Consider the following 25,165-nt stretch of genomic DNA (forward strand, 5'->3'; position numbering starts at 1 on the left):
ATGTCTTAGGGAGCATCTCAGAAGTTCGCATTTTGTTTCTGTCGTGATCTGCATCCCGATGTACCACTTGTAGTGTAATGACTGCTGTGATGACTCGGCCTGGTCTAGTCGTGCATAGCTGACTCTAGTTACTCTTGTCCCCTACTGACATTGTGTTTCACCACTGGCATTAGTACACTTTGCCTCTACTCTAGTCGGTGCATGAATAGCCGTTCCTAGGTTTACATGTTCCATCGTGCAGTCCGTAGTGCACGCGACATTCTCGGCTTGACTTCCGCTGCTCTTGCAGCCAGCCAGTTATTATTCCTTTGTGATGGTAGAGAAAGGTGGTACTAGTACATTGTCTTGGCTCGCATCCAGTAACTCTTTGGGAATGAGGGTACGGATTTGAGAAGTAAGTTGGAATCACTAACTGTAGTTACTTGTGTGACTGGATTGGTTGGGATTAGTAAAGTGAAACTCTCTCGAGACGTTTAGGTTGTGCGTCAGTCGAGACATGGTGCTGTGACCAGGATGTCGTCACCCAACGAACAAACAACCTCTGAACAGGAACAGCCTGTCGAGTCAACCGGTGCAGCTGCTGCAGAATTACCGGTGACCCAAGCCGCTCAAACGAGCGTAGATCCACGAGCCGTGGATGGTACAGCGGATGAGTCCCATGAGGCCGGTAATGAGGACGCCAGCAAGGACCAGACCGATGGCACGGACGCTGGTGCAGGAGATTCGGAGCGGCTGCTAGTCTCGTCCACCCCCGAATACAAGCAGATGATCCAATCGAGGTCCAACATGAAGCGTCGACTGACGAGGGTGAGGCAAAAGATAAAAATTCACCTAGACCTGCTAGGAACTGATTGTTTCAGCGCAGACGCTCTTGGCCGCCTAGATGTTTCTGCCGCACGTTCCCTTTACGATGAGGCGTCCGGTTTGAAGTCAAACATCGAGGGTATCCAAGACAATATTAGACGGAGCTTAGAAGACGCAAACGAGGATAAGAAATTAGATGAACAAGACGCGTGGGAGAATAATTTCGAACTTGAATGCGTGTGTTTGCTGAGGCTCGCACAATGTTTACAACAATGCGACCACCATTCTCGCACTCAGTATGAAGCTGAAGACGAACGCCGCACCCGACTCCGATTACTAGAAGAGCATGGGCCACGCGCGCTAGATGTTCTTGATGCGACCATGTCTAGCCCTCGCAGCGGACCAAAACCAACATGTCATGCGTCGCCAACACTACATGCGTGGAGTGAGAAGAGTGCCGACACGGATATCGACACTGCTACTTCAAGTGCTTGTGACACTGTTGAGCCACCGCGACAGTCCCAATGTGAGTCGGCTGAACAGTCACACGCACAAAGTGCAGTGCTTCATGACATTGTACATGTAGTAGATGCAACTGAGTCTCCTGCCAGCGCAGCAAATGCACAGGAAACCAGCGCAGCAGTCAGTGTCAGAAGCCAACCAAGATCACCAGTGCCACCAGTCCCCAAACCACGTGTCAGGCATGCCATTGGCCCTGGCACTGGTAGAACTGCTGCCACTCCAGCAGTGCATGTGGTGCCCAGCCCAAGTCCCACCTATGGCAGTGGTGAGGAGGACAGGGCCTATGACTATGAGCATTACCTCCAGCAGGAGACCCAGGACAGACAAGCAGTACAACAGCTTCAGCCAGATGCAGAAACATTCTATCCACCAGACCATTCTGTCGCCGCCAGGACAGCCCCTCCACCAGCCACAACCTGGCCACGCGATGCTATTGCCCCACTGGAGCAAGCTCTTCAGGGCGCAGTTATGAATGTCGCCCAGGCTTTGAGCCAAAACCAAACGCCACAACACACCAGCACATCCGCTGCAGCCGGCCCAAGCTCCGTTGTGTTCAAGCTAAAACCGATGGAAATACCGAGCTTCGACGGGCAGGTCACCAACTGGCCCGATTTTTGGGACCTGTTTGAAACTGCCGTGGACAAACAGCCAATGTCCGATGTCGTTAAGCTGAGCTACTTGAAGAGTGCCCTCACTGGCCGAGCTGCCCACACGCTCGCTGGTCTGGCTATCACCAACAACAACTATGCCACGGCCGTACAGCTACTGAAAGAACGATACGGACGGACAGATGATATTGTTGCTGCCCTGTATACCAAGCTGCAGCGATTGCAAAGCACATCGTCCAAACACCGTGATATCCGGAACACCATTGACAACATCGAACGGATACTACGACAGCTGTCTGCCATGGGCATTAGCGTTGAACAGCAGCCACTATTGGTGCAGCACATTTTGTCCAAGTTCCCTACGGAAGTACTCACCAAGCTAGAGGAATGGCGAACATCGAGCCATCAGTCGTGGACGGTCGCCACCCTGCGATCCGCCCTTCAGCGGTATGCCGAAATCCACCGGAATTTGCGGGAAGGTTCCGAGACTTCTGCCTCTCAGTCTTCAAGGACACCGGCCACACAGACACAGCACGGCTCACCAATGACCATGCAAGGAACTGGACACGCTCTTTCATCGCAGTCAACGCATAGTGCGCCTCCACGTCTATGTGTCTTCTGCAAGGGGACTCACTTCAACGACCAGTGCGTCACCTACAAGCTGGCTCGGACAAGACAACAGAAGCTCCGAGAACAAGGTCGTTGCTTCATTTGTCTGCGACGGAGCCATATGGCGTCCCAGTGCCCAGAGAAAACCAAGGCGTGTTTTCACTGCAGCAAGACCGGCCACAACCGAGCTATCTGCCCAGCCCATGAGAGACGTGAGCCCTCCAAAGGCAGCTCAAGGCCACAACCAAATGGCTCACAACCTGCCAGGGCCGTCTCCACACAGGGTAATGATGAGGAACTTGCAAATACGTGCTCCGCCAGTCTCGTGTCAGAGGGTCCCAGCGACAAGACTGGTGCAGTATTCCTCCAGACAGCACAAGTGCAGATTCAAGCTGCCGATGGTAGCTTTATCACCGCGCATGCGTTACTGGACACCGGCAGCAATCGCACGTACATGAGTACCCAGCTCAGCAAGCAGCTTCAGCTGCAGCCGGAGAGACAAGAGTCATTGACCCTCATCACCTTTGGAGTGACACACCCACGCAGTGTTGTTACATCGGTCGTTCAGACGTCCATCTCACTGTCCGATGGACAGAGGTACCCCATCAAAGCGAATGTACTCGACACCATTACACGACCTATCCGACGCTACCCTCTTCCATCTGAAGATGCGGAGTTCCTGGCAGGCGAACCATCCATTCAAATGGCAGACACCATACCATCAACAGCCGAGACGAGGGCCATTGACATTCTCATTGGTTCTGATCATTACGGAAATCTTGTGCAAGGATCACCGCAGCGTCTACCGTCAGGTTTGTACGTGATGGATACGCTCTTGGGTCACATCGTCACAGGACAGTGTTCGTCCAAGTCGGATGACAGCAACAGCTCAACGCTTCTTGTCATGACGCAGGCAAGCACCGGTCTACAGCGTCCGCTATATGACTACATGCCAACCGCCGACTCTGCTCTGCCTGCTGAAGTCGAACCAAACTTGACGGAGTTTTGGTCGCTAGAAAGGATCGGTGTGGAGGACCCAGCAAGTCTCCCAACAGATGACGACACAGTTCGACAGTTCGAGGAGACCGTCACGTTTGCCGACGGCCGCTACACAGTCCAGTTTCCATGGAAGCCCGACATGCAGCTTCCACACAACAAGGACCTAGCCTACGGAAGGATGAAGTCACTGGGGAAACGGCTTGCAGCAGATCGAGACCTGCTGACCAGGTACAACGACGTGCTGCTGCAGCAGGAACGGCTTGGCATTATCGAGCGAGTCACAGAGAAAACCAAGTGCGGTCAACGCTCGCACCATCTGCCGCACCATCCAGTGTTGTCTCCTTCGAAGGCTACCACCAAACTCCGAGTGGTCTATGACGCCAGTGCGAAGATCAATAAGACAGCACCGAGCCTGAATGACTGCCTGAATCAAGGGCCGTCCCTCCTGCCTAGCCTCTGCGGCATTCTGCTACGATTTCGCCTGGCCCCGATCGTGCTAATCTCAGATATTGAGAAGGCATTCCTGCAAGTAAGGATTCAAGAGACAGACCGTGACGTCACCCGATTTCTGTGGTATCGTGACATCACTAAGCCGGACGTCATCGTGGACAACATCGAAGTCTACCGGTTCTGCCGACTACCATTTGGCATCATCAGCAGTCCGTTCTTGCTGGATGCCACAATCAGGCATCACCTTGACAAACACAAGACAGCCACAGCAGCCGAAATTCGCAAGAACATCTACGTGGATAACATCATGCTGACGGCTGGTACTGCAGAGGAAGCCGAGGTCAAGTACCGCGAGACTCGGCAGGTGTTCAACTCCGCGTCCATGAATGTACGTGAGTGGTCGTCCAATGACCCTGCTACCTCCTCTGTGTTTGACCCGAGTGTGACGGCGACGAACACGAGCCAGAAAGTTCTCGGCCTGCAGTGGGATACCGTCGCCGACACATTCCACATTCCAGGTGTGAGCTCCGAGTCGCCTGACGTCGACAGCATAGCATCCAAACGGCGTGTTTTGCACAACGTAGCACGCATTTATGATCCACTCGGACTCTTCAACCCAGTCACCTTCCATGCCAAAGTGTTTTTGAGAACGCTTTGGAGGGACGACCTGTCTTGGGACGACGCTCTACCCACAGAACGACTCGAGCAATGGCAGTCCATAGAGGGTATACTTGAGCCGGTCGCAGACATCCGTATCCAACGCCGAACCTCCACTCTGAAGTCAGTCACCGATCGACAACTTCACGTCTTCTGTGACGCATCAAAGGACTCCTATGCAGCGTGTGTCTACCTCCGTGAAGCCAACGGACCTGATGCGACATCGACACTGCTCTTCTGCAAGATGCGATTAGCGCCAGCAAAAAGGGAGCTCACCATACCCCGCCTAGAGCTCATGGGCGTAGTCATTGCAACCAGAGCTCTGCTATTTGTGCGCAAAGAGCTCGGCATCGACATCACGAAGAGCTTCCTGTGGTGCGACTCACAGTGCGTTCTCCGCTGGCTTGTTACGCATAAAGACCTGAGTGTGTTCGTCCGTAACCGTGTCAAAGAAGTCCAGCAAGTAGAAGATCTGTCATTCCGGTACGTTCGCAGCGAAGACAACCCTGCAGATCTAGCAACGAGAGGCGCCACTGTGCCTGACCTCAGTGACATCTGGTGGCACGGACCTCACTGGCTGCGACAAGCCGAGGACAACTGGCCCACCTGGCAGCGACCTCCCATCACTCCAGAAGATTTCAAGAATGTGATGGCCGAGTGCAGGGGACCCAAGGCTGTCTTCGAAGCATCACTTGTCGCCAACACGGAAGACACACCTGTCGTACAATCGACTGGTCTAGCTGGGATCGAGCCGGGACACCGACAGCTGTCAACTCTATTGCGAATCACCGCCAATTGTCTGGTCTTTCTACGAAAGAAGATCTGGCAGCGACTCTCCAGTGACAGCCAACAGAAGCTGAGGACGAAGCACCCACTCCTCGCAACAGTCCTGTCTGAAACGCCCTCCATTCGCCTATCTAACTGCCTTTGGGTGAGGCATATCCAGCAGCAAAGCTTCCCAGACATGGAGTCGAAGAATAGCAGCATAGTGACGCAACTCGGCATCCACGCAGATCAGTATGGTGTGCTCCGGTGCCACGGAAGACTTGGCAAGGCATATGAGGCTACGAATTCCACACCTCCCGCGCTACTGCCACGGAACCACTGGTTCACTACAGCTGTTGTCGAGGAGATGCATCGACAAGCTCTCCACGCTGGACCGGCACACACGCTCACCCTGATACGACGCAGCTACTGGCTTCCAAAGGGAAAGGCAGCGGTGCAAAAGATTCTTCGCCAGTGTACCACGTGTCGTCGCCATGAGGGCCAATCATTCCGCCTGCCGCCGATGCCGTCGCTTCCAAAGGAGCGAGTTTCAAGGTCCAACCCCTTCCAGTATGTTGGGACGGACTACTTTGGTCCGCTGCGAGTCAAGCAACCTGGAGGCACTGACAAGGTCTGGGTGTGCATATTCACTTGCTTCACTGTACGAGCAATCCATTTGGAATTGGTTTCAGACATATCCACATCGCAATTCGTCATGTGCTTTCGCAGATTTGTGTCTCGCCGAGGTGTGCCGCACATGGTATACTCCGACAATGCCAAGCATTTCAAACTCGCCGCATCTGTGTTCCGAGATTTATGGCACACGGTCATCAATGATCCCGATCTCCACAGCTACATATCCTCACAAGGGATAACCTGGCGCTTCACTACTGAGCTTGCCCCCTGGCAAGGTGGCATCTATGAACGTCTGATCGGCACAGTTAAACGGTCCTTTCGGAAGGCCATCGGTCGTAGCCTACTGACCCGTGACGAACTGCAGACTTTATTAACTGAGGTTGAAGCTGTAACCAACTCGAGACCGCTGACCGCAATACCATCAGACGAAGACTCGCCGGATGTGTCTGTCTTGACACCTGCACACTTCTTGAGCCCAGGTCTGTCCCTGATGGCACCATTCGGAGCGCTGGATGAACAAGAGGAGGAGTATAATCCCACCAACAACGAAGACACCTCGCACATTCTATTGCGACGATGGCGTCATCATACACGGAGATTGGAAGACTTCTGGAAACAATGGAAGGAAGAATATCTCATGATGCTCCAAGAGAGATCAACGCCACTACATCGACTGCAACGCCATCAGTCTGCTAGCCTAACTCCACGAATCGGCGACATCGTCATCGTGAAGCAGGAAGGAACTCCGAGAGGTTTCTGGAGAATTGCAAGGATTGAAGACCTGCCGAAGAGTACAACAGACAAAGCCATCAGAAGTGCTAAAGTTCGCCTGCCGTCGAGGAATATCGTCTCGCGTCCACTGTCTCATCTGTATCCGCTGGAAGTGTCAGCAATCCAAGAGCCATCATCTCCCCAGGACTCCAACGATGCAGCGACGGAAGAGCCACAACAGCGAAAGGGCAACGCGCCAAATCGACCACTTGTACAGCGACCAAGAAGAAAGGCAGCAGAAAGAGCCGCGAAGAACATTGAATCTTGGCTCGCATGAACCCATTTCGGCAACAGGTACCCGGTATAGTTGCCTATTAAGTGAGAGAACACTCCATTAGCCTCACATGTTAACTCTGATAGTTTCATAGCAGCCTTAGCTCAAAACACGCATTACACTAGGCCCTTTCGTGAGAACCACCCCGCTGCGTTTGTTCATTAGATCCAAATTGCTTTCTATTCGTTATCACCCTTTCTTCTCTTTACCCAGTAGTGTAACATTTTGCTGGCCGGAGTGTCGTGATCTGCATCCCGATGTACCACTTGTAGTGTAATGACTGCTGTGATGACTCGGCCTGGTCTAGTCGTGCATAGCTGACTCTAGTTACTCTTGTCCCCTATACTGACATTGTGTTTCACCATTGGCATTAGTACACTTTGCCTCTACTCTAGTCGGTGCATGAATAGCCGTTCCTAGGTTTACATGTTCCATCGTGCAGTCCGTAGTGCACGCGACATTCTCGGCTTGACTTCCGCTGCTCTTGCAGCCAGCCAGTTATTATTCCTTTGTGATGGTAGAGAAAGGTGGTACATTGTCTTGGCTCGCATCCAGTAACTCTTTGGGAATGAGGGTACGGATTTGAGAAGTAAGTTGGAATCACTAACTGTAGTTACTTGTGTGACTGGATTGGTTGGGATTAGTAAAGTGAAACTCTCTCGAGACGTTTAGGTTGTGCGTCAGTCGAGACAGTTTCTAAACGTAACGCATTTCGAAACGGGGGTAGGGGGGTAGCGCCCTTTTCGAATAGAAAAATGACTGTTCGCACATTTTCTGGAACTGTACAGTCTACTACCGGTATACCGTGCTAGATCCTTGCAGCAAATGAGTGTGTTTAGGTGGAGATCTACCTATGTTTGCAGATCAGCTACCCTTGAACTGCATGCATGCGCAGGCTACTCAGAGGTGTCAAATGTCACACCAGCCTGATCAAACCGTGTACATGTACCTGGCCAGCGTTGACAGCAGTAGATCTACAGGTCAGTTGTTGTGGAGGAACTATGTTTATGTGCGTGTACATGTCATTGAATGTACTCAGTAAATACGGTACTACTGTATGCCATTCACGACCGCTCTAGCAAAACATTCATGTACATGTACATGTACATGTACAATTATGTACATAAGCATACCATACAGTAGCATGGGGCATGGACGTGTACAGTAGATAAACACGGAAAATGTGCGATAAGACTTTCGACTAGAGGGGGGAGGTAGGGGGGTAAAGTCTATTCGAAATGCGTTACGTTCGCAAAATAAATGCGAACTTATGAGATGCTCCCTTATAGTGCTAAGAAGTGGTGGAGCTCGTGAGAGATAAGGTGGCAACTTCAGATGCAGATCGACGATATGCATAATTTCCTGGAAGTGTGACAATGTGCAGACTTTCTTCCATTTTTGTCCCAAACCAAGAGCATTATATGATTTTATATCCCTTGCTGAAGCATTATAATCGGCATTATAAGGCAGTTTTTGGAGCATTGTGGTTAGCATTATACGAACATTTTCGGAGCATTATCCGCTGGACCCTAAACGGGAAGCGAAGTAGAAACGGTGACCATGGTGACCTCAGCAAGTCTACAGCATGGGCCGTGGGAAAGGGTGCACCCTTTCCTTTTTCATACTGTATCCAGTTTCCCCTACATAATGTCATTATCAAACTCCTCACTACCAAGCACAATCATGTAGTAGTAAGGAACGAGCGGGTTCTGGGCCAGGGGGCGCCCGGGTCCCAAAAAATGGGGTATTATTGAAAAATATGTATTGGGGTGTTATGCTCTACCCTAAACAATAAGGTAATATGGTGTCATGATTTGGAATTCTGCATGTATCATTAATTTTGATTTTTAGGGGTGGGTGTTATGTCCTGCCCTACATCATAATATTGCATTCCGATGTCTAAAATATTACTATTTCTAATGTCAATGTTATCTCACTTTTTCCAATTTTATATTAATCAGAACTCATAGTTTTGCAGTATTTTGACTTGTAATTTCAATTTTTCGGATCATTTTCACCTTCATCATCAATGTCGATCGTGCCGACACGCACAACAACACGGGTTATCCTCGTCGACATGACTGAGAGGCGGACAGATTTCGTCGTCGCTTGCGTATCCCCGTCTCTTCGAAAGACCTTACGCTCATTCAGATCCTTGATCACACGGATGAACTCCTGGGCTTCGATCTGCTCACCATTTTCAAATGTCTCTTCGACAATGTCCAGAACACCTGCAGCCTTCATCACGTTGTACATTGATCTGCGCCCGTCGTCCCAGCAGCGCAGCAGTCTGCCTGTATCCCGCCATGATGAGGATCCATAATCCTCTACGCCGTCAACGATGATCTTTGGGAGACGCTGATGTTTCTCACCGCTCACGAGAACGCGCGACGACACCCTGCACAGATACTCCGCAATCTCCATGGGAGTAAGTCGACCCGATCCGGGTGAAGAAGCATGGGTCTTAGCTCGTAGGCTGTGCCCAGATCGGTGAGTAAGCGAACGGTTAATTCATCTTTACTACAAGAAAATAAATACCACTTCTCAACATATTATTATGGTTCGGAGGTTGACCAAGACATCTTCGTTGGCTATCACCATGATCACTATAGACAGGGTCTACAAGTACAATGCAGATCTACCATCATCCGAGTCATGTGGCGTTGAGCAAGGAACTCGGATCGCGGAGTACAGTGTACTAGTACATGTACATGATGTACATACATGTATGTATACGTATAAGTAGTGTACTGGACCTTTTCTGCTTTTGTGTATAAAAATAGCTGGAATGCCTTACGTCATGTATGTAGATCTACGACTCCCAGTACTAGTAGATCTACGCGAATGACTGTTGGGACATTCTTCCAAAACATGACGTCACAGAATTCGTAAAAAAAGACAACTTTTGTCGCAAGCGGCTAGCCTGTCGCAAGCGCGAGACTCATCATGGGCGCGCTCGAGCTGCGAAGCGCGACACACCGGCGCGACCCAAACTGTGTCACGTCACGTGTGTATCGAATCTGACCGCCATTATTATGATCGCCTTCGATTATTTATTTTCGTTCTACTCGACAATTCCAAAAATCAGTGCCATTGGCTTTAGGTTAGCTTTGCCCTTGAACTTGAAATCTCGTGCCTTATTCTTTCCTGGGGACTGGTGTTGGATATTGAACGGGCGGAGTGACCGCCGGGATGATGGATGAAGGAGATGATGGCCTAATCTTGGCTGCGCGCATTCTCATTTTCGCGTGGCCTGCCACTAGTGTTTGATTCACAAAGGGTGTCACAGGCATAGCTGGAGGAAGAAAGGTGATGTGAACTTCAGAAGTTCTGCCATCGCAGCACTGTATAGAGGGCCATTAGAGGCTGTGTAGGCCGTATGTTTGATTTAGCTTGATTTAGCTCAGTGCTGAGCTTGCACCACACCACAGGTAGCATATTGAGTATTATTTACATTATCCATTACTTGAACCGCTCTGTGAGCGGTTCTGAAAAACCTTTCACTGGCGCTGCCCCGTCGTAAAAGTAAGAAATTAAAACTGGCTCATTGTACCCCCAAATGTGAACTGATCCACCTACCGCAAATGACGTGACCCGAACGCAGCAGTAGCACGAGGGTGCACTTGTGGTGTGCCGCAGGGCTCTGTACTAGGACCCATGCTGTTCTCCATATACACCAGAGATATCCCCTCGGAATCTGCGCCGGCATCATCACTGCAGTTTGCGGATGACATCGCCCTGACATGTGCAAGACGGACAGCGCAAGAGGTGTCTGATGCGCTCAGCTTGGCGGTTACCTCCCTCTCAAGTTGGCTGGACGCTCGTGGTCTTGTATTAAATGCAAAGAAGAGAAATGTATTGGTGTTTACCTGCAGCAGTGGGCAGCAGCCGGACGTGGGTGTACGCTGTCGAAATGATGTGCTTCCGCACACCACCAGCGCGAAATACCTCGGCGTCTTAATCGATGAACGAATGACCTGGTCACCGCAAGTTGACCGGTGCATCTCACGCACTGCTAGGAAGATCGGTAGTCTGTGGCGGGCGCGACGCTGCCTCACTCTAGCTAGGCGAAGCAAGTACTTCCTATCTGTCATCATGCCGGATTTGATATATGGATCGTCAGCATATGGCTCCGGCTTGACCCACAACCAGCTAAACCGCTTGCAGGTGGCCCAAAACCGCGCAGCAAGGGCGGTGTTCGGACGACCACGATTTACCAGGGCCAGTGATCGCTTGGAGAGGCTCTCTGTTTATCGCATGGACGAGGTATATCGCCAGAAACTGCTCGTGCTGGTATGGCGGTGCGTTCATAACCGTGCCAGTCCTTCTCTGCAGGCACTGTTTGTTCGCAACTGCGGAGCAACTCGCCTTCAGCGCAGTCTGGGCCTACAACAACCAATAGTCAGAAGCCGAGCAGGCCAATGCCGACCGGCATCTCGCGGTTGCCTGTTAAGTGTTATGGAACCATATACCTGACACGGTGCGAGCTATGGGCAACATCCCAGCATTCCGCCAAGCTGCCATTCCCTACACGTAAGTCGTTGTAGACTGCTACACAGTTGGCCATACCATGGTATTCAGTACCCACGTAATGTGATAATGTACCGTGGTGCATGCACCGGTGGTACCACCACTTCGTAGACTGCCTCCCGTTCATTTCTGTGCTCCTGTCTTTATTCTCGTCAGCTGTGTACTTCAGCAGTTCAATTCTGTGCTCCAGTCCTCTTTATTCTCGTGAGTTGTGTACTCGTTTTGCTGTTTGTCTGGTTTATTTGAATTCGCACAGTAAATGTGTACTTCAGTTATTCTCTCCTCCCTCTTCTGAGTTTGACTCTCCGCTGTCCTTCTCTCCTCCCATCCCCTTTCATCGTATTGGGCCTCCGCACACACTACATTGTCACACAGCACAACTCAACCATTCGCTACCCTGTTATTGAGCACTCCTGCTCGTTTGGTCTCGCAAATCCAAATAAAATCAATCAATCAATCAGGTTCCTACCTGTGGATGCAGCTGGGGACGCTGGTCCACAGGCCATGGTCGTCGATGAACTCCCATGTTGGATATCCGATGGAAGTAACTACTATGTGTACTAGCAAAGTTACACTGCCACTGATACCATGTACTAGTGATGGTGTTACCCTATGATGTGCTGTGATCCTGTGCCCTCCCGACCTCGTGCTACTGGTGCGTTCGGGTCCCGTCATTCCCGATTTAGGTGGATCAGTTCACATTTGGGGGGACAATGGGCCAGTTTTAATTTCTTACTTTTACGACGGGGCAGCGCCAGTAAAGGTTTTTCAGAACCGCTCACAGAGCGATTTTTATATGGATAATTTCAGTTCTTTTTCCGTTCCCTCCCCACCCCAACCCCGAAGGTAAACATGATGAACACGCGCGCGATGTACTGTATGTAGGCATGAGACTGCGATAACACACTGATACATACCAGCCCTCCCCACCTCGCTTACCCCGCACACAGATACACAAACACGCGGATGCACACGGTACACGCACACATACGCACATGCACACGACACAAACAGGAAATTCTTCATGTAAAATGCCATGCAAAGCAGTGGCCACCGTACTTAAGGAAGTCAGTTGTGGAACAAAGTAATTCAACTACAACGTGTAGACAAGCTGACGGCCAAAGCACAACATAGCAAACATGACATTTGCCCAAGGATTGCAGTTTGCAGACCACGCCATGGAAGCAGCGAATGAAGAATGTAATATCATACAAAGTGACAAGCAAAGAAGTGGCCACCATACACCGGAGACTTGCAGAAAGTCACATATCCAACAGATGGAAAAGTGAACAGCAATCTGGTACAGCCCACACAAGACAAAGCTGACCTGATACTTGTCCCAGGATCGCAAGTGGCAGATCCTTTTCAATGCATAACATGCAGGTGTACATTACACGCATGGACAAAATCTGACCGTGTCGCCAGCATACAATGTCATCACATATATACCCCACAAGTTACACCCATGCACAGTAGAAGCACAATGAAAGCAATGGAAAAGTACGATGTGGTTGCTGAAGCATCTTCGCACTTCAAATTCAGACTTCAATGTGGTCGTCACGAGATGATATACCTGCAAGATACAAGTGATGCAGAAAGAAAGCAGGTCGTGAGGTAGGCTATGAGACACCACAAACGGGTCACCTACATGTATGTTCAGGGCTAGTGAAATCGGCTTTCATACTAGTTCAACAGAATCTACAGCGCACGTTGCACAGGAGAATTCATACTCATTCAACAGAATATACAGCATACATTGCACAGGAAAATTCTTGTACATTGCAGAGGAGAATACTGGCTTTCATACTCGTTCAACAGAATCTACAGTGTACATTTGACAAGAGAATACATGTAGAAGGCAAAACGATTACACAAATCTACGCCAATAGTTATTATATGTCCCTGAAGATAGGCTACTGTAAAACCGGAAAATTTCGGTGGAGATTTATTTTCGGTAACTTCGGTTTTACCCACACATTACACACGACAACTTACCTCCACGGTCGACATGAGCTCCCCAGGATCCCCCAGCTCTTCGGGACACGCCCTCACCATCGTCGTGGAAACGTTCAGCTCGGCCAGCAGCCGTCGCAAGCCATCAATCTCATACGAGCTGAGACAGACCATGTCCGAGAGCGGGCAGGATGGCGGTGATGGAGGTGGCTTGCCGCCTTGTGAGCTGTTCCCGTCTCCTGACGAAGCAGCAGCAGCAGCTGCCGCTGGCGGCTGGGCTGCAGTGTCATCCGTTGACAGCTGTGGGCGCCGGAGAGAGCTTCGCTGCGTCCGTATCTGTCAGCAATCAGACAATCAGAATACCGTAAAATTCCGTTAATAAGCCCCGGGCGTATACTTTGCAGAGCGTCAACAACCGGGCGTATATTTGGGCATGGGCTTATTTTAGGGCATGGGCGTTATTTTGGACGCAATCTGCAGAAGATCAATCTATCAGCAACCCACTAGTTTCAGTGAACCACCATTCACACTGAGCGCGGTACAGGTACATGAAACCACATTTTTTGACAGTTTGCTACATTCCAACGGAGCATCGCTGTCCTCGCGCGCCGTGACAGTGTTGAGTTCTCCACTACTCGATCTACAACTGTTTTACAGTTTGTACTCGAACGCACGCTCGCGCGCTGGTCATTTTGAGTCCACTTGACGCCCTGGGCTTATTTCGGGCATGGGTGCTAAAACGGACTTGAAGTGTACACCGCCTAAAACTGGGCTTATTATCGGACATGGGCGTTATTTAGGGTTGGCTTATTTACGGAATTTTACGGTATACAAGTCCATATTTAGGCATAGGATATCCGCCGTGAACAGCATTCAACCGGCAATACCCAACAACAAGAGTACTGTAATTTCACAAATTGTTGGTGTACTTTTTTTCGGTACGTTTGGTGCGTCTGTTTCTTACCTAAAGTTTCAATACACCGAACAAACACTAACACACGTTAGATCAGATAAGAAAGCATCAACACGAATGTACATGATTGTATAATATTACTAGCAGCACCCGGCCAGCGTTGCCTGGCCGAACGTGGCATGCGGGTTAAGCAAATACATGAACAGCACACGTGCTCAGCACGTGGTGGTGGCTACACGATTCGCACGCTTCGCGTGCTCAGTGCTTCTGTGGCTGCTTCCGCTAGCTACACGATTCGCACGCTTAGCGTGCTCAGTGCTTCTGCGGCCGCTAGCTACACTGTTCGCACGCTTCGCGTGCTCAGGGCGCTGCTCCGCAGCGCTTCTGCGTGACACACACACAAACACACGTCACAGGTGCCTCTTCTTTATAAGTAAAGATTTTACTATATCAGCGCAGCTTTCCACCAAACTTACTGGCACTGGAGTTGGTGGAGATGCAAGGATGATCCGGCCGCGTCTCATCCGTCAGTGCACTGGGTGACGACTCAGCACTGGTACGCACCACCAGCGATGACGACGGGGTGGAGGCGGCACGCGATGGGGTAGGGCTGGAGCTGGCTACGGCGGCTGCGCTGTCTGCTGCTGCACGCGTTGGGGTCGGGCTGGAGCTGGCGGAGGCGGCTGAGGCACGCGTCGGTGTTGCCACGGTGATGGAAATGGCGGCGGCCACGGCGATTGCAGCCTTGCGACGCCGCATTCTGGGACTAGCGGAGGACGGGCTGTCGGAAACGTGCGCTTTCTCAACGCGTGTGGACTTTGCCGGGGTGGCGTCGGCAACAGGTGGCTCTGGTGTTGCAACGCTCTCCGTCTCACACTTCGCATCACTCGGCTCGGTAGCATCAGCAGTAGTTGTAGCAGTGTGGGAAGTATCGCTCTCTTCTTTCTCCTTGCCGCTAGTACTTGTGTCCATGGCAGTGTCAATGGTGGTGTCCATTGCAATGTCGATGGTGTTGTCCACAGTATCTATGGCGTCCATGACGATGGTGTCCATGACGATGGTGCCAGTGGGTGTGATGGTGGTACTGTCATCAGGCTTGTACCCGTGAAACTGTTCCAGGCAGTAACGCAGAGAGTGCGCGTACTTGTCCAGTGCGTACCACATGAGCTGCGTGAAGAAGGGAAAGCGGAACTTCTGCGGAACCCTGCATGATAAGACACGAAGGGAGTCATAGTGGAACAAAGTGAAGTAAACAGAGATAGAGAGAGAGATGGAGAGAGATAGAGAGAGAGAGAGAGAGAGAGAGAGAGAGGGGGGGGGAGAGAGAGAGAGAGAGAGAGAGAGAGAGAGAGAGAGAGAGAGAGAGAGAGAGAGAGAGAGAGAGAGAGAGAGAGAGAGACAGAGAGAGACAGAGGCAGAGAGAGACAGAGACACATACACACACAGTTCTACGGCAACATCGATGAACGACGTAGGAGCATAACAAAACAGAAACCTTCATGCACAACTCCAAGCCTTGGAAAGCTCACACAAGGCATTGCCGTGGTAGAGTTGTAGAAGATATGACAGACATGCACAGCACAGTTCACGTACCTGAGTAGTTTCTTCAATGTCCGCCACGGCAAGCTGACCGCTTATGTTGAAACTGTGCAGAAAGTTTCCACCAAACACTAGCGAATCACGAACACTAGCGAATCCACAGGAGTGTGAACTGCATGAATCCAGCCTGTCAACGAACAAACATACACACATCAGTGTTGCCACATCATTTTGGCCAAATATCAGTAGGATGAAAAAATAAAATGCATCATCTGGGGGCTTTTTGCCCCCAGACCCCCATCATAGTAACCCCAGTATACACATGCACACAAAGCGCACTGTTAAAGGGGAAGTATACCCTAAAATCACATTTTCACCAGTTGTAGTCTTCGGGGTACTGAGTCGAATAGTCTTGGTCCGAGGAAGCTGAGACGCTCCCTTCCTCCTTTATTCCCAATCGAACTCGCCCACTTCCACCGAAACTGAGTGACTGCGCCCTACTAGATGGGGATTTGTATGCAAAATGTCACTAAAAACGCCATGTCGTTCTTATAAAAGCACGGATGACCGCGATTGGCCCATATGTTGTAGTCTTTTAGACGCTGAGTCGACTGGTTTTGGTCCAAAAAGGCTGCGATGCAGCGTTCCTCCTTTATTCCCAATCGAACATGGTTGAACAAGCGGTCACGTGCTCCCGCGTACACCAGTCACCTGGTCACCGTGCCTGCAGGGTACAACTTACAAGCCTGTTTGACCTTTTTTGGGTGCAGTCCTGTCACTCGAGTTGAACTCGAGTTGAACTCGAGTTGAACCTTGGTGTGAAAATACTTCGACAACAGCAGACAGTCAGTTATAGGCGATTCACACGACAGCCACTTGCACGTTTTACGGCGAGTGATTTACGAGAAAAGTGACTGTGTGGATAGGGCTTGAAAGTGCTACGTCACAGCATAGCAACAATTTCAAAAATTCAAAAACTGGATCCACTTGGATCCAGTTTTTGTATGGATCCAAGCACATTTCAAGCGGTCTTACCCACAGCATGGTGATGTAGCCAGTGAAACTGACTGATTTGGCTACTGGGGGCGGGGTTACAACTGGTGGCGAAATAAAAGTCACACCTGCATGCGACATGAGTGGGTTGCTATGCACCCACATACTTAGGCAATAGCAAAGTCACACCTTGGTGGATCCAAAAATAGAAATCTGATGTCAACTTACTACTCCCTGGCCGTTTTGACGTCATCACTTTCAAGCCCTATTCACATGGCTGCACTCAACAGCGGGCACGTTTGCATTTTTGAATGATTCACCCACCAGTTGCCATGAGAATTTCAAATTTTCAAAACACGTGTACAATAATTATCATGGTGAAAAGAGCCGCGTAAAAAATCAAGTCTTGTTTTGCGCTTTTTGGTGTAAATATAGTTTACTGCTTGCCGCAGAGGGGCTGAGGGCTAGACCCACAGGACACTTCTGATCATAACTCACTAGACCTAGTCTTTCTTAAACTTGCATTCAGTTTCGGCGGGGACAATACCCCCGACACACAACCAACAAAATTTGACGCCATCAGAATATCTATGCAAACACGGCCTAACGGACAAAGTCAAACAAGCCGTGACCTGATGTTGACACAGCCTGGTCAGTATGGAGCTTGCATGTCGAGTCTGCAGTTAAGGAATTCATACCTCAAAAAATGAAGCGAAATAACCTGAACAGCAAACTGTGGTATAATGCGGGAAAATCAATAAAATTTAATTAAAAGAATGTCACGTTCGGAAATTTTATTGGGTGGTCATCCCGTTTGACTGAGCGAAGTAAAATTAAAACAACCAAATGGTTGGGTTGATCTGCACTGTGCAACCGATTCTCTCACCTTTCTTCCTCCAGCTATGCCTGTGACACCCTTTGTGAATCTGCGAAACACTAGTGGCAGGCCACGCGAAAATGAGAATGCGCGTAGCCAAGTTTAGGCCATCATCTCCTTCATCCATCATCCCGGCGGTAACTCCGCCCGTTCAATATCCAACACCAGTCCCCAGGAAAGAATAAGGCACGAGATTTCAAGTTCAAGGGCAAAGCTAAAGCCAATGGCACTGATTTTTGGAATTGTCGAGTAGAACGAAAATTTAAATAATAATCGAAGGCGATCATAATGACGGTCAGATTCGACACACACGTGACACAGTTTGGGTCGCGCTCGTGTGTCGCGCTTCGCAGCTCGAGCGCGCCCAAGATGAGTCTCGCGAGCGCGACAGGCTAGCCGCTTGCGACAAAAGTTGTCTTTTTTTACGAATTCTGTGACGTCATGTTTTGGAAGAATGTCCCAACAGTCATTCGCGTAGATCTACACATGTACAGTCCGGTATGTAATGCCGATGCCTGGGTAGAGACTGGTAGCTGTCCGGTGTCATGAGGTGTGCAGATCTACGCAGCTGACAGTCAGTGGCACATATATTATGTACATGTGTACGGAAAGAGTGGGTACCGGGTGTAGGCTGTAGCGACTACAGTAAGATCGGGCGCCGAAGAACGCAGGGGCTCAAGCGCAGCCTAGGAAAGTTCTTAAGGTGGCTCACACCCTCTGCGCGCGCATCGTTTCAAAAGTGTAGATTTTCAGTAAATTTTTCGGTAGCGATGATTTTTGCGCGATCAATCGTTGTAGGAAAACGTCTTCTCGCTTTTCTGCAATTCTGGCCACCCAGCTAGAACCTGCTGCTAGTGTCCCTCTTCACTCGTTCTTTCTGTGAAAGGGGAAGGCAGCACTCGCAGAAGATTTTCCAAGAATGCAATGTCGACTGGTGCTCGTACTATAAGAAGGGAGAAATCAAAGTCCGCTCTTGAATCACGCCTGAGTCTTAGAAAATTATTTCAGAATACGCTTGTGTAGATTTCCTGCCAGTGCCACTGACATCTCGCGACCTTCAAATATAACTTGCTCGATCATCTCCCGCACTGACTGGTAAATTCGTCGGGTAGCTGTGGATGGATCGATTCAGGGAGATCGAAGGTAAATACATCGAAGAACTTCAAACACGTTTCAAGACGCACTTCAAATTTTGTAATTGTGTCTTGAAAATTGTTTACAACAATTCGTACTTCAATACGCTATTGAATTGTATCCTCTGCTTGGGAGTCTCGACTGTTTTATTGCTGCATGGCTTTCCTCAACACCGTTCACTGTACGTGTATCGCGGAGCGCAGATTGGATGGCATTGGAGGTGAATTTGATAATTTGTGACTGTGTCATCAACCAAGTCAGGGCCTCAAAATGGGACGCTCCGAAAATCACAAACGCTGCGAAATAGGTATGAAATGGTCTTACACACTGGTGGATATTCCACATTCATTGTGTCATATCTTAAGACTGTCCGAAAGTTTGTCGTGCCGTGCAACTTTCACAGACTAATCCGATAATTGGCATGTGGCCCTATCGGCACACACTCATGCGTATGCCGCTGAGTCTATCTATATGTGCACGCACATGTGTGTATACTTACACAATTTTATTACGTATGCAAAATTAGGCAATCTACATGTACATATATAATATGTGTGGGCACTCACTCCTATGACATAGAACGACAGTGCAGGCTATGTAAAGTCGCACGAATGTGTGTTACCCGGGTGTGTACATGCATGCGCACTCGCGCGGGCGTTTTGTGTGTGCGCATGGCATGGCATAACGCCGTTCAATATGACTAGTGTTGAACCGTGGTAATTTGCCCCACCCCTTCTTTTTTCTATTGGCGTTGGATATGCAACTAATGACATAAACTCGGTTGTTGAAAACGAGTGCCATGCACCACAATGGATTGACAATAATATAATACAAGTAGCGCTGTGAAAGCGCTGGTAATACTCATGTTGCAGCCATGGCAGTTGTGATTAGCTTTCCAAGTCAAGCCTGCTGCAGAAATTATTGCACTCTGACCAGCTGGAGTGGCCCAGGACTGCAGGTTGTGGAGAACAGGAGTGATGCTTGTATATACGCTTGTATTTACATGATGGACTTCGAAGTAACGTTTGGTGTATTACTTGTATGTTCTTCTGCCTGTGCACGTGTACATGTGCTGGTCAGTGTGGAACCGCCATCCATATCAGATCATACAGCTCAGCTGCTATCAGTCTCAACAGCTTATATCTGGCAAAAAGGGTTTTAGTGACTCAATTTTGCTTACTGTGTTCAACAGAGTGGCATTGCACACAGCTACTTTATGTAACAGTAGCATCTTGGAAATTTTATATTTTTGATAGTTAGCTTCAGTAGAAAGTTACTTCTCCAGTGTGGCTCTTAGCTTCATTTCCACGGAGACTAAGCATTCAAGTAATGCACGAAGAACAGTGGCTAGATGCGAAGTGAAAAGCCATTGGACCGTACCCAATGGAATACGCATTTAGTATAGCAGTATTGCTTGCTATGTTGGCAGCAAACACTGTATAATAATTATTGCATTACCAGTAGAAAGTGCCCAATGTGCATTGCTTCAGCACTGTGTTTTGGACAAAGCAGTCAAAAAATTCCACATCAGTATTGGCTTCATGTTGGAGAAAGTTGTGAAAAACACTAGAACATACATGTACATTCAATACACATGCTCAGCTACATGTATGGCATTTAGTATGTGGGCGACTTCAAAGTTCTATTTTGGTAGTTAGCTTCGGTAGAAACTGTCTAAACTTGATCCAAAGCTCTACTTCTATGTTCTGAAGATGTTGCAATCAAGCAATGTAAGACACGTATCTGCCGCATTGGAGCTAGTTGTGAAAACCTTTAGACCATACACACAATGCACATGCTAAGCTATGGCATTTAGTATGTGGGCGACTTCAAAGTTTTATTTCGGTAGTTAGCTTCGGTGGAAACTGCTAAAACTTGATCCAAAGCTCTACTACTATGTTCTGAAGATGTTGCAATCAAGTAATGTAAGACACATATCTGCCGCATTGGAGCTAGTTGTGAAAACCTTTAGACCATACACTCAATGCACAAGCTCAGCTATTGCATTTTAGCATGTGGGCGACTTCAAAGTTTTATTTCGGTAGTTAGCTTCGGTGGAAACTGCTAAAACTTGATCCAAAGCTCTACTACTATGTTTGGAAGATGTTGCAATCAATTATTGCAAGATACGTATCTGTCATATGGTGGAGTCAGGGGTTCTAAGGCATTGGACAATGTCCCAGTGCAATGTGCTGATTCTTGAAAATATGGCGTCACTTGACACTTCAAAGTTATATTTCAACAGTTACCTTCGGTAGAACCTGCTCAAACTTGCTACACAGTACCATTATTAGGTTATGATAGCATAACCATCGAATACAGGGCAAGTCCAGTGTCAAATACTTGTGGGCGGAGCTAATATGTGGGACGTGTGTGCTGAAATGGGATGATTCCGAAAAGAGAAAAAGGTCACCTTCTAGCAGAATTCTACCCACTTCTAAAGCCTATGCTGGTATTTAGCAAGTATACTACTGTCCTGATGTTGGACATCAAGAAAAATGGGGTAACTACGAGTGCTACGGCCAAAAAAGTGGTTTTCCGGTGTTTTTTGGCCTAAATTGGCAATTGTGAGTATGCTATGTTTGGCCCCTCCCCCGAGTGAAACCGGCCGGTAGAACTTGATAAAATTTTGTCTCCGTACACTAGATATCCTACGGAACAAAGTACAATCGTTTGCAGCCACGTTTCAAACAAAAAAAAATTTGGACCCGAGGGGTAGGAGCCACCTTAAATTATTTTTGATTCTAGCCAGACCGTTCTTATTCACACGCTTGCGGCGAGTCGAGTGACGTCATGACGTTTGTCATGTACATGTACATGTAATGCAATGTACAGTCCATTTCAAAACTATAGTATAGACGCGTACCTAGGCAAAAACCGTTATGCCAGCATTATACCACATAAAATCTGTGATCACTTTGTGCATAATTTTTTCCAAACTGGGCGTCTGTTATCCAATCCTTTAGAAACTATATGAGAGTAATTGTGGAGCGATCCTGAGCAATATTCCGAAAACTATTCTCAAAAAGTTCCAACCAAATTTGAAATATTTCAAAAACCCTACGCGTCTATAGTTTTGAAATGCACTGTAGTACAGTCGTCCCTCTCTAATCCGGCTTTTTATAATCCAGCACCCTCGATAAACCAGCACAATTTTCAGTAGCCAAAATGTCCTCTTCATGCACATTTCAGCAGTAAATCAGATTTGTTAATCCAGCACCCTCCCTAATCCAGCAGATTTTCGTGGCACAAATGGTGCCGGATTATAGAGGGACCACTGTACTTCTAAACTAGTGGGTGTCGTAAATGGGAATGACTGTAGCAGTTACTGGTTACACGTGTACATGACATGTACTCACCTCCCATACATGTACAATGTTCCAAATTTTAAAAGTGTTCTTAAATCTGATAATTCTAGCCTGGACTGTTCTTAAATTTTGCCGGTTTTCCAGCCTGGGTGTTCTTCGGCGAGGTGTTCTTCGGCGCCCGATCTTACTGTAGCGTGACACCTGATCCCTAGCATGCAGCCTTGCAGGCGCTAGGCTAGGCCTGGGCCAGATCCAGGCGCAGCTTGTAGATCTACTGACTGTAGATTTACCTGCTACAGACTAGGTTCATTCATTTTTATTTCTTCTCCAGTTGGCGGTGTTGTGTGCTCAGTCGAGTTGCTTGTGACAGAACTGCAGATGTGGAGCTTTGCAGTTTTGCTGCGGGTAGTCTTTAGTACTCGGCACTGGTCTTGGTTTCCCGTAGAGGAAGACTCAGCAAGCCGCTGACTCCACCTAGGCTAAGGCGAGCACTGCTCTCCTTTCACAGCCATTGACTCTGGCGTATCGGTAGTGGCCAACGCACTAGCGAGTGCTTCTACTGGTATAAATCGGAAAAGTTCAAGGTACTTTGTATGACTTCCAATACGCCAAGAGTGCAGTTCCCTGGCACCAGAAAGAGTTGTGCTGAAGGCGGAGGAAAGAATGAGCTGTGCAGCTGCTGTGAACATGGAAGATCAGGGCAAAGGAGGAGAAATGAAGGTGGACACTTCTGCTAGCAAGCATTGTGACTTGACATTGGCTGATTTAACGGATTTAATGGCTCGTGTTAACACAGCTATTGCGAGTGAACAAGCGAATGAACTAGAAGCTCAGTTTGAGGCTATTCCTCTAAACATGATCAGCCCTAAGGACTCGCCATTTCCACTGGAAACACAGTATAAGAATCTCTATGCGAATGTATTACCGAATGTTGAGACGCTGGTTCGTCTTGAAGAGGATCCAGTGGGTGATACAATCAGTTCTTACATGAATGCTAACTACCTGCAGGATTACTTCGGTAAAAAGAATGCATTCATAGCAACTCAATACCCTAGCCGATGGACAGTCGGTGATTTTTGGAGGATGGTGTGGCAAGAGAGTGTTGCTGTCATCGGCATGGCGACTGAGGTTCCTCGATGGTATGAGCGTTATTGGCCGGATGCTGATGAACGAAAAAAAGTCTATGGCAAGCTGTGTGTCAATGTCGACGATGTCACTGAGCACACAGACTATGTTCTCACTACCATGACAATATGCATACATAGCCACAATGATGACACGACCACTGCGGCTCATGTTAGCAAGGAAGCGAGAATTGTTCGCCATTTCTTGTTCAAGGGATGGCCGCGTGTTGGAATACCTCTGAGTACTGACCCAGTGTTGGACTTCATTGATACGATCGTGGATGCTAACGTCAACAGTGCGCCTATTATCATTCACTGCAGTGCTGGTACGGGCAGAACTGGAACATTGGCTGCCATCAAGATGGGTATGCAGCAGTTTGAGGCCACGGGACTGGTCAACCCACTCGCGTACCTACGAGTCCTTCGCTCCTGCCGTGGTGGAAGTGTACAGACATTCAAACAATACCTGTTCGTGCACAGAGCTTTGCTGACACACATGAGGCGAAATTCATCACCACCTCTGGATACAGCTAGTCCACCTGGTGCACTTCCACAAGTGGACAAAGGCTAAAGATGGTAAACACTAATCAGTTTGAAAAAAACCCTCATTATTAGATATTTGGCCGAAGCCGAGAGTCTAAACTGTTAAGTTGCGTTGTATGTAGGGTTGCAAGGAATATTCGAATATTCGAATATATTCGTTTGGAAACGCAATGGAAAGAATTAAGTTCGTTAATGATATGTACATGTGTCAGGGAACACGATAAGGGTCGGACAGTTTTATAAAATATGTTGAGAAAGGGGACCATGACTCGCAAGAGTAGTGAACATGACTCCACTGTCTAGTACTTGGTCTACAACGACAGGGGACTAGCCAAACTCTTTAAGATTTTTTTGGTATAGAATATTCGATATTCGATTCGTTTAGAAAGATATTCGATTCGTTCCGATTTATTCGTTTCATCCCTACTGTGCCTATTTACTATTTAGCTCGTAGCTGTACTGATGAGGCCTTTATGGCCGAAACAGCTTGCTGTCTACAGCATTGGGAACTTATGTGCATTCCCTTTTGCGTGCAACATGTTACTTGCACTGTGTAAAGTTTCAGTTCATAGCAGGAAGGGGTAATAGTGTATAGAGTTGCTGTCTCTTTTTGGCTTCATTGCACAAGAACTCTCTCATTTTAAGTTGCGATGTTGGTGGGGAGCTTTTTTTTCTGAAAATATGGATGCGATTTCAGCAACTTGCACTTTATGGAACAGTTACGAAAAGCATAAGTTGTGAAAGAGTTAGTAACAGCACCAGCCTGGTCTCCAGCGTCGGGGTAAAAAAAAAAAAAGGGGCAGCATTAGGGGCAGGGCCAGTGGCAGTGTCATCACATGACTGAAGATCCACGACCATCAATGTAAAAAGACGGGATTGCCGCAAGTTCCGTCATATTGTACCGCAAATTCAGCTCCTTACCGCACATCTTGCTGCAAATTCAGCCAAATATGCACCGCGAGACTTGCACAACTTTCAAAGAATATTTCTGCGATTTTCGTGGGGAATAATATTATGCAGATACCGGAACTCCTTGCATCCTACTCCATCCCCCGCTTTCTCTCTCTCTCTCTAATTCTTTATCTCCGTTTTCCTTTCTTTCTTTTTTTAATTGAGCCTGATGTAGACCTACCAAGCAGCAATGACTCCAACCAAG

At 48.5% G+C, this 25,165-nt stretch overlaps 3 protein-coding genes across 4 annotated transcripts; 2 read left to right on the forward strand and 1 right to left on the reverse strand.

Annotated features, from left to right (window-relative positions):
• The first annotated feature begins 513 nt into the window (after positions 1–513).
• LOC135813555 (uncharacterized) lies at positions 514–7,098 on the forward strand. Its single transcript, XM_065326646.1, has one exon. It carries the CDS (start codon positions 514–516, stop codon positions 7,096–7,098), a length of 6,585 nt encoding a protein of 2,194 aa, XP_065182718.1.
• A 5,600-nt stretch (positions 7,099–12,698) lies between these two features.
• On the reverse strand, positions 12,699–18,160 carry LOC135815997 (uncharacterized). 2 transcript variants are annotated; one of them, XM_065329353.1, is made up of 4 exons: positions 17,910–18,160; positions 16,085–16,217; positions 14,968–15,695; positions 12,699–13,198 (listed from the first exon to the last, which is right to left on the reverse strand). In XM_065329353.1, the coding sequence occupies exons 3-4, from the start codon at positions 15,653–15,655 to the stop codon at positions 13,164–13,166; spliced, it is 723 nt and encodes a 240-aa protein (XP_065185425.1). In that variant the 5' UTR covers positions 15,656–15,695; positions 16,085–16,217; positions 17,910–18,160; the 3' UTR covers positions 12,699–13,163. The 2 variants fall into 2 exon arrangements, with proteins under 2 accessions (XP_065185425.1, XP_065185424.1); XM_065329352.1 differs by lacking the exon at positions 12,699–13,198 and adding an exon at positions 13,605–13,914.
• Positions 18,161–20,302: 2,142 nt separating this feature from the next.
• LOC135813556 (tyrosine-protein phosphatase non-receptor type 7-like) lies at positions 20,303–24,429 on the forward strand (the record flags this gene model as incomplete). Its single annotated transcript, XM_065326647.1, has 2 exons — positions 20,303–20,368; positions 22,943–24,429. Coding segments are annotated over 2 exons (1,161 nt in total), but the record flags the coding sequence as incomplete, so codon positions are not given.
• Positions 24,430–25,165: the final 736 nt, after the last annotated feature.

This window comes from Sycon ciliatum, chromosome 4, assembly GCF_964019385.1.
Source record: "Sycon ciliatum chromosome 4, ocSycCili1.1, whole genome shotgun sequence".
Classification (NCBI taxonomy): domain Eukaryota; kingdom Metazoa; phylum Porifera; class Calcarea; order Leucosolenida; family Sycettidae; genus Sycon; species Sycon ciliatum.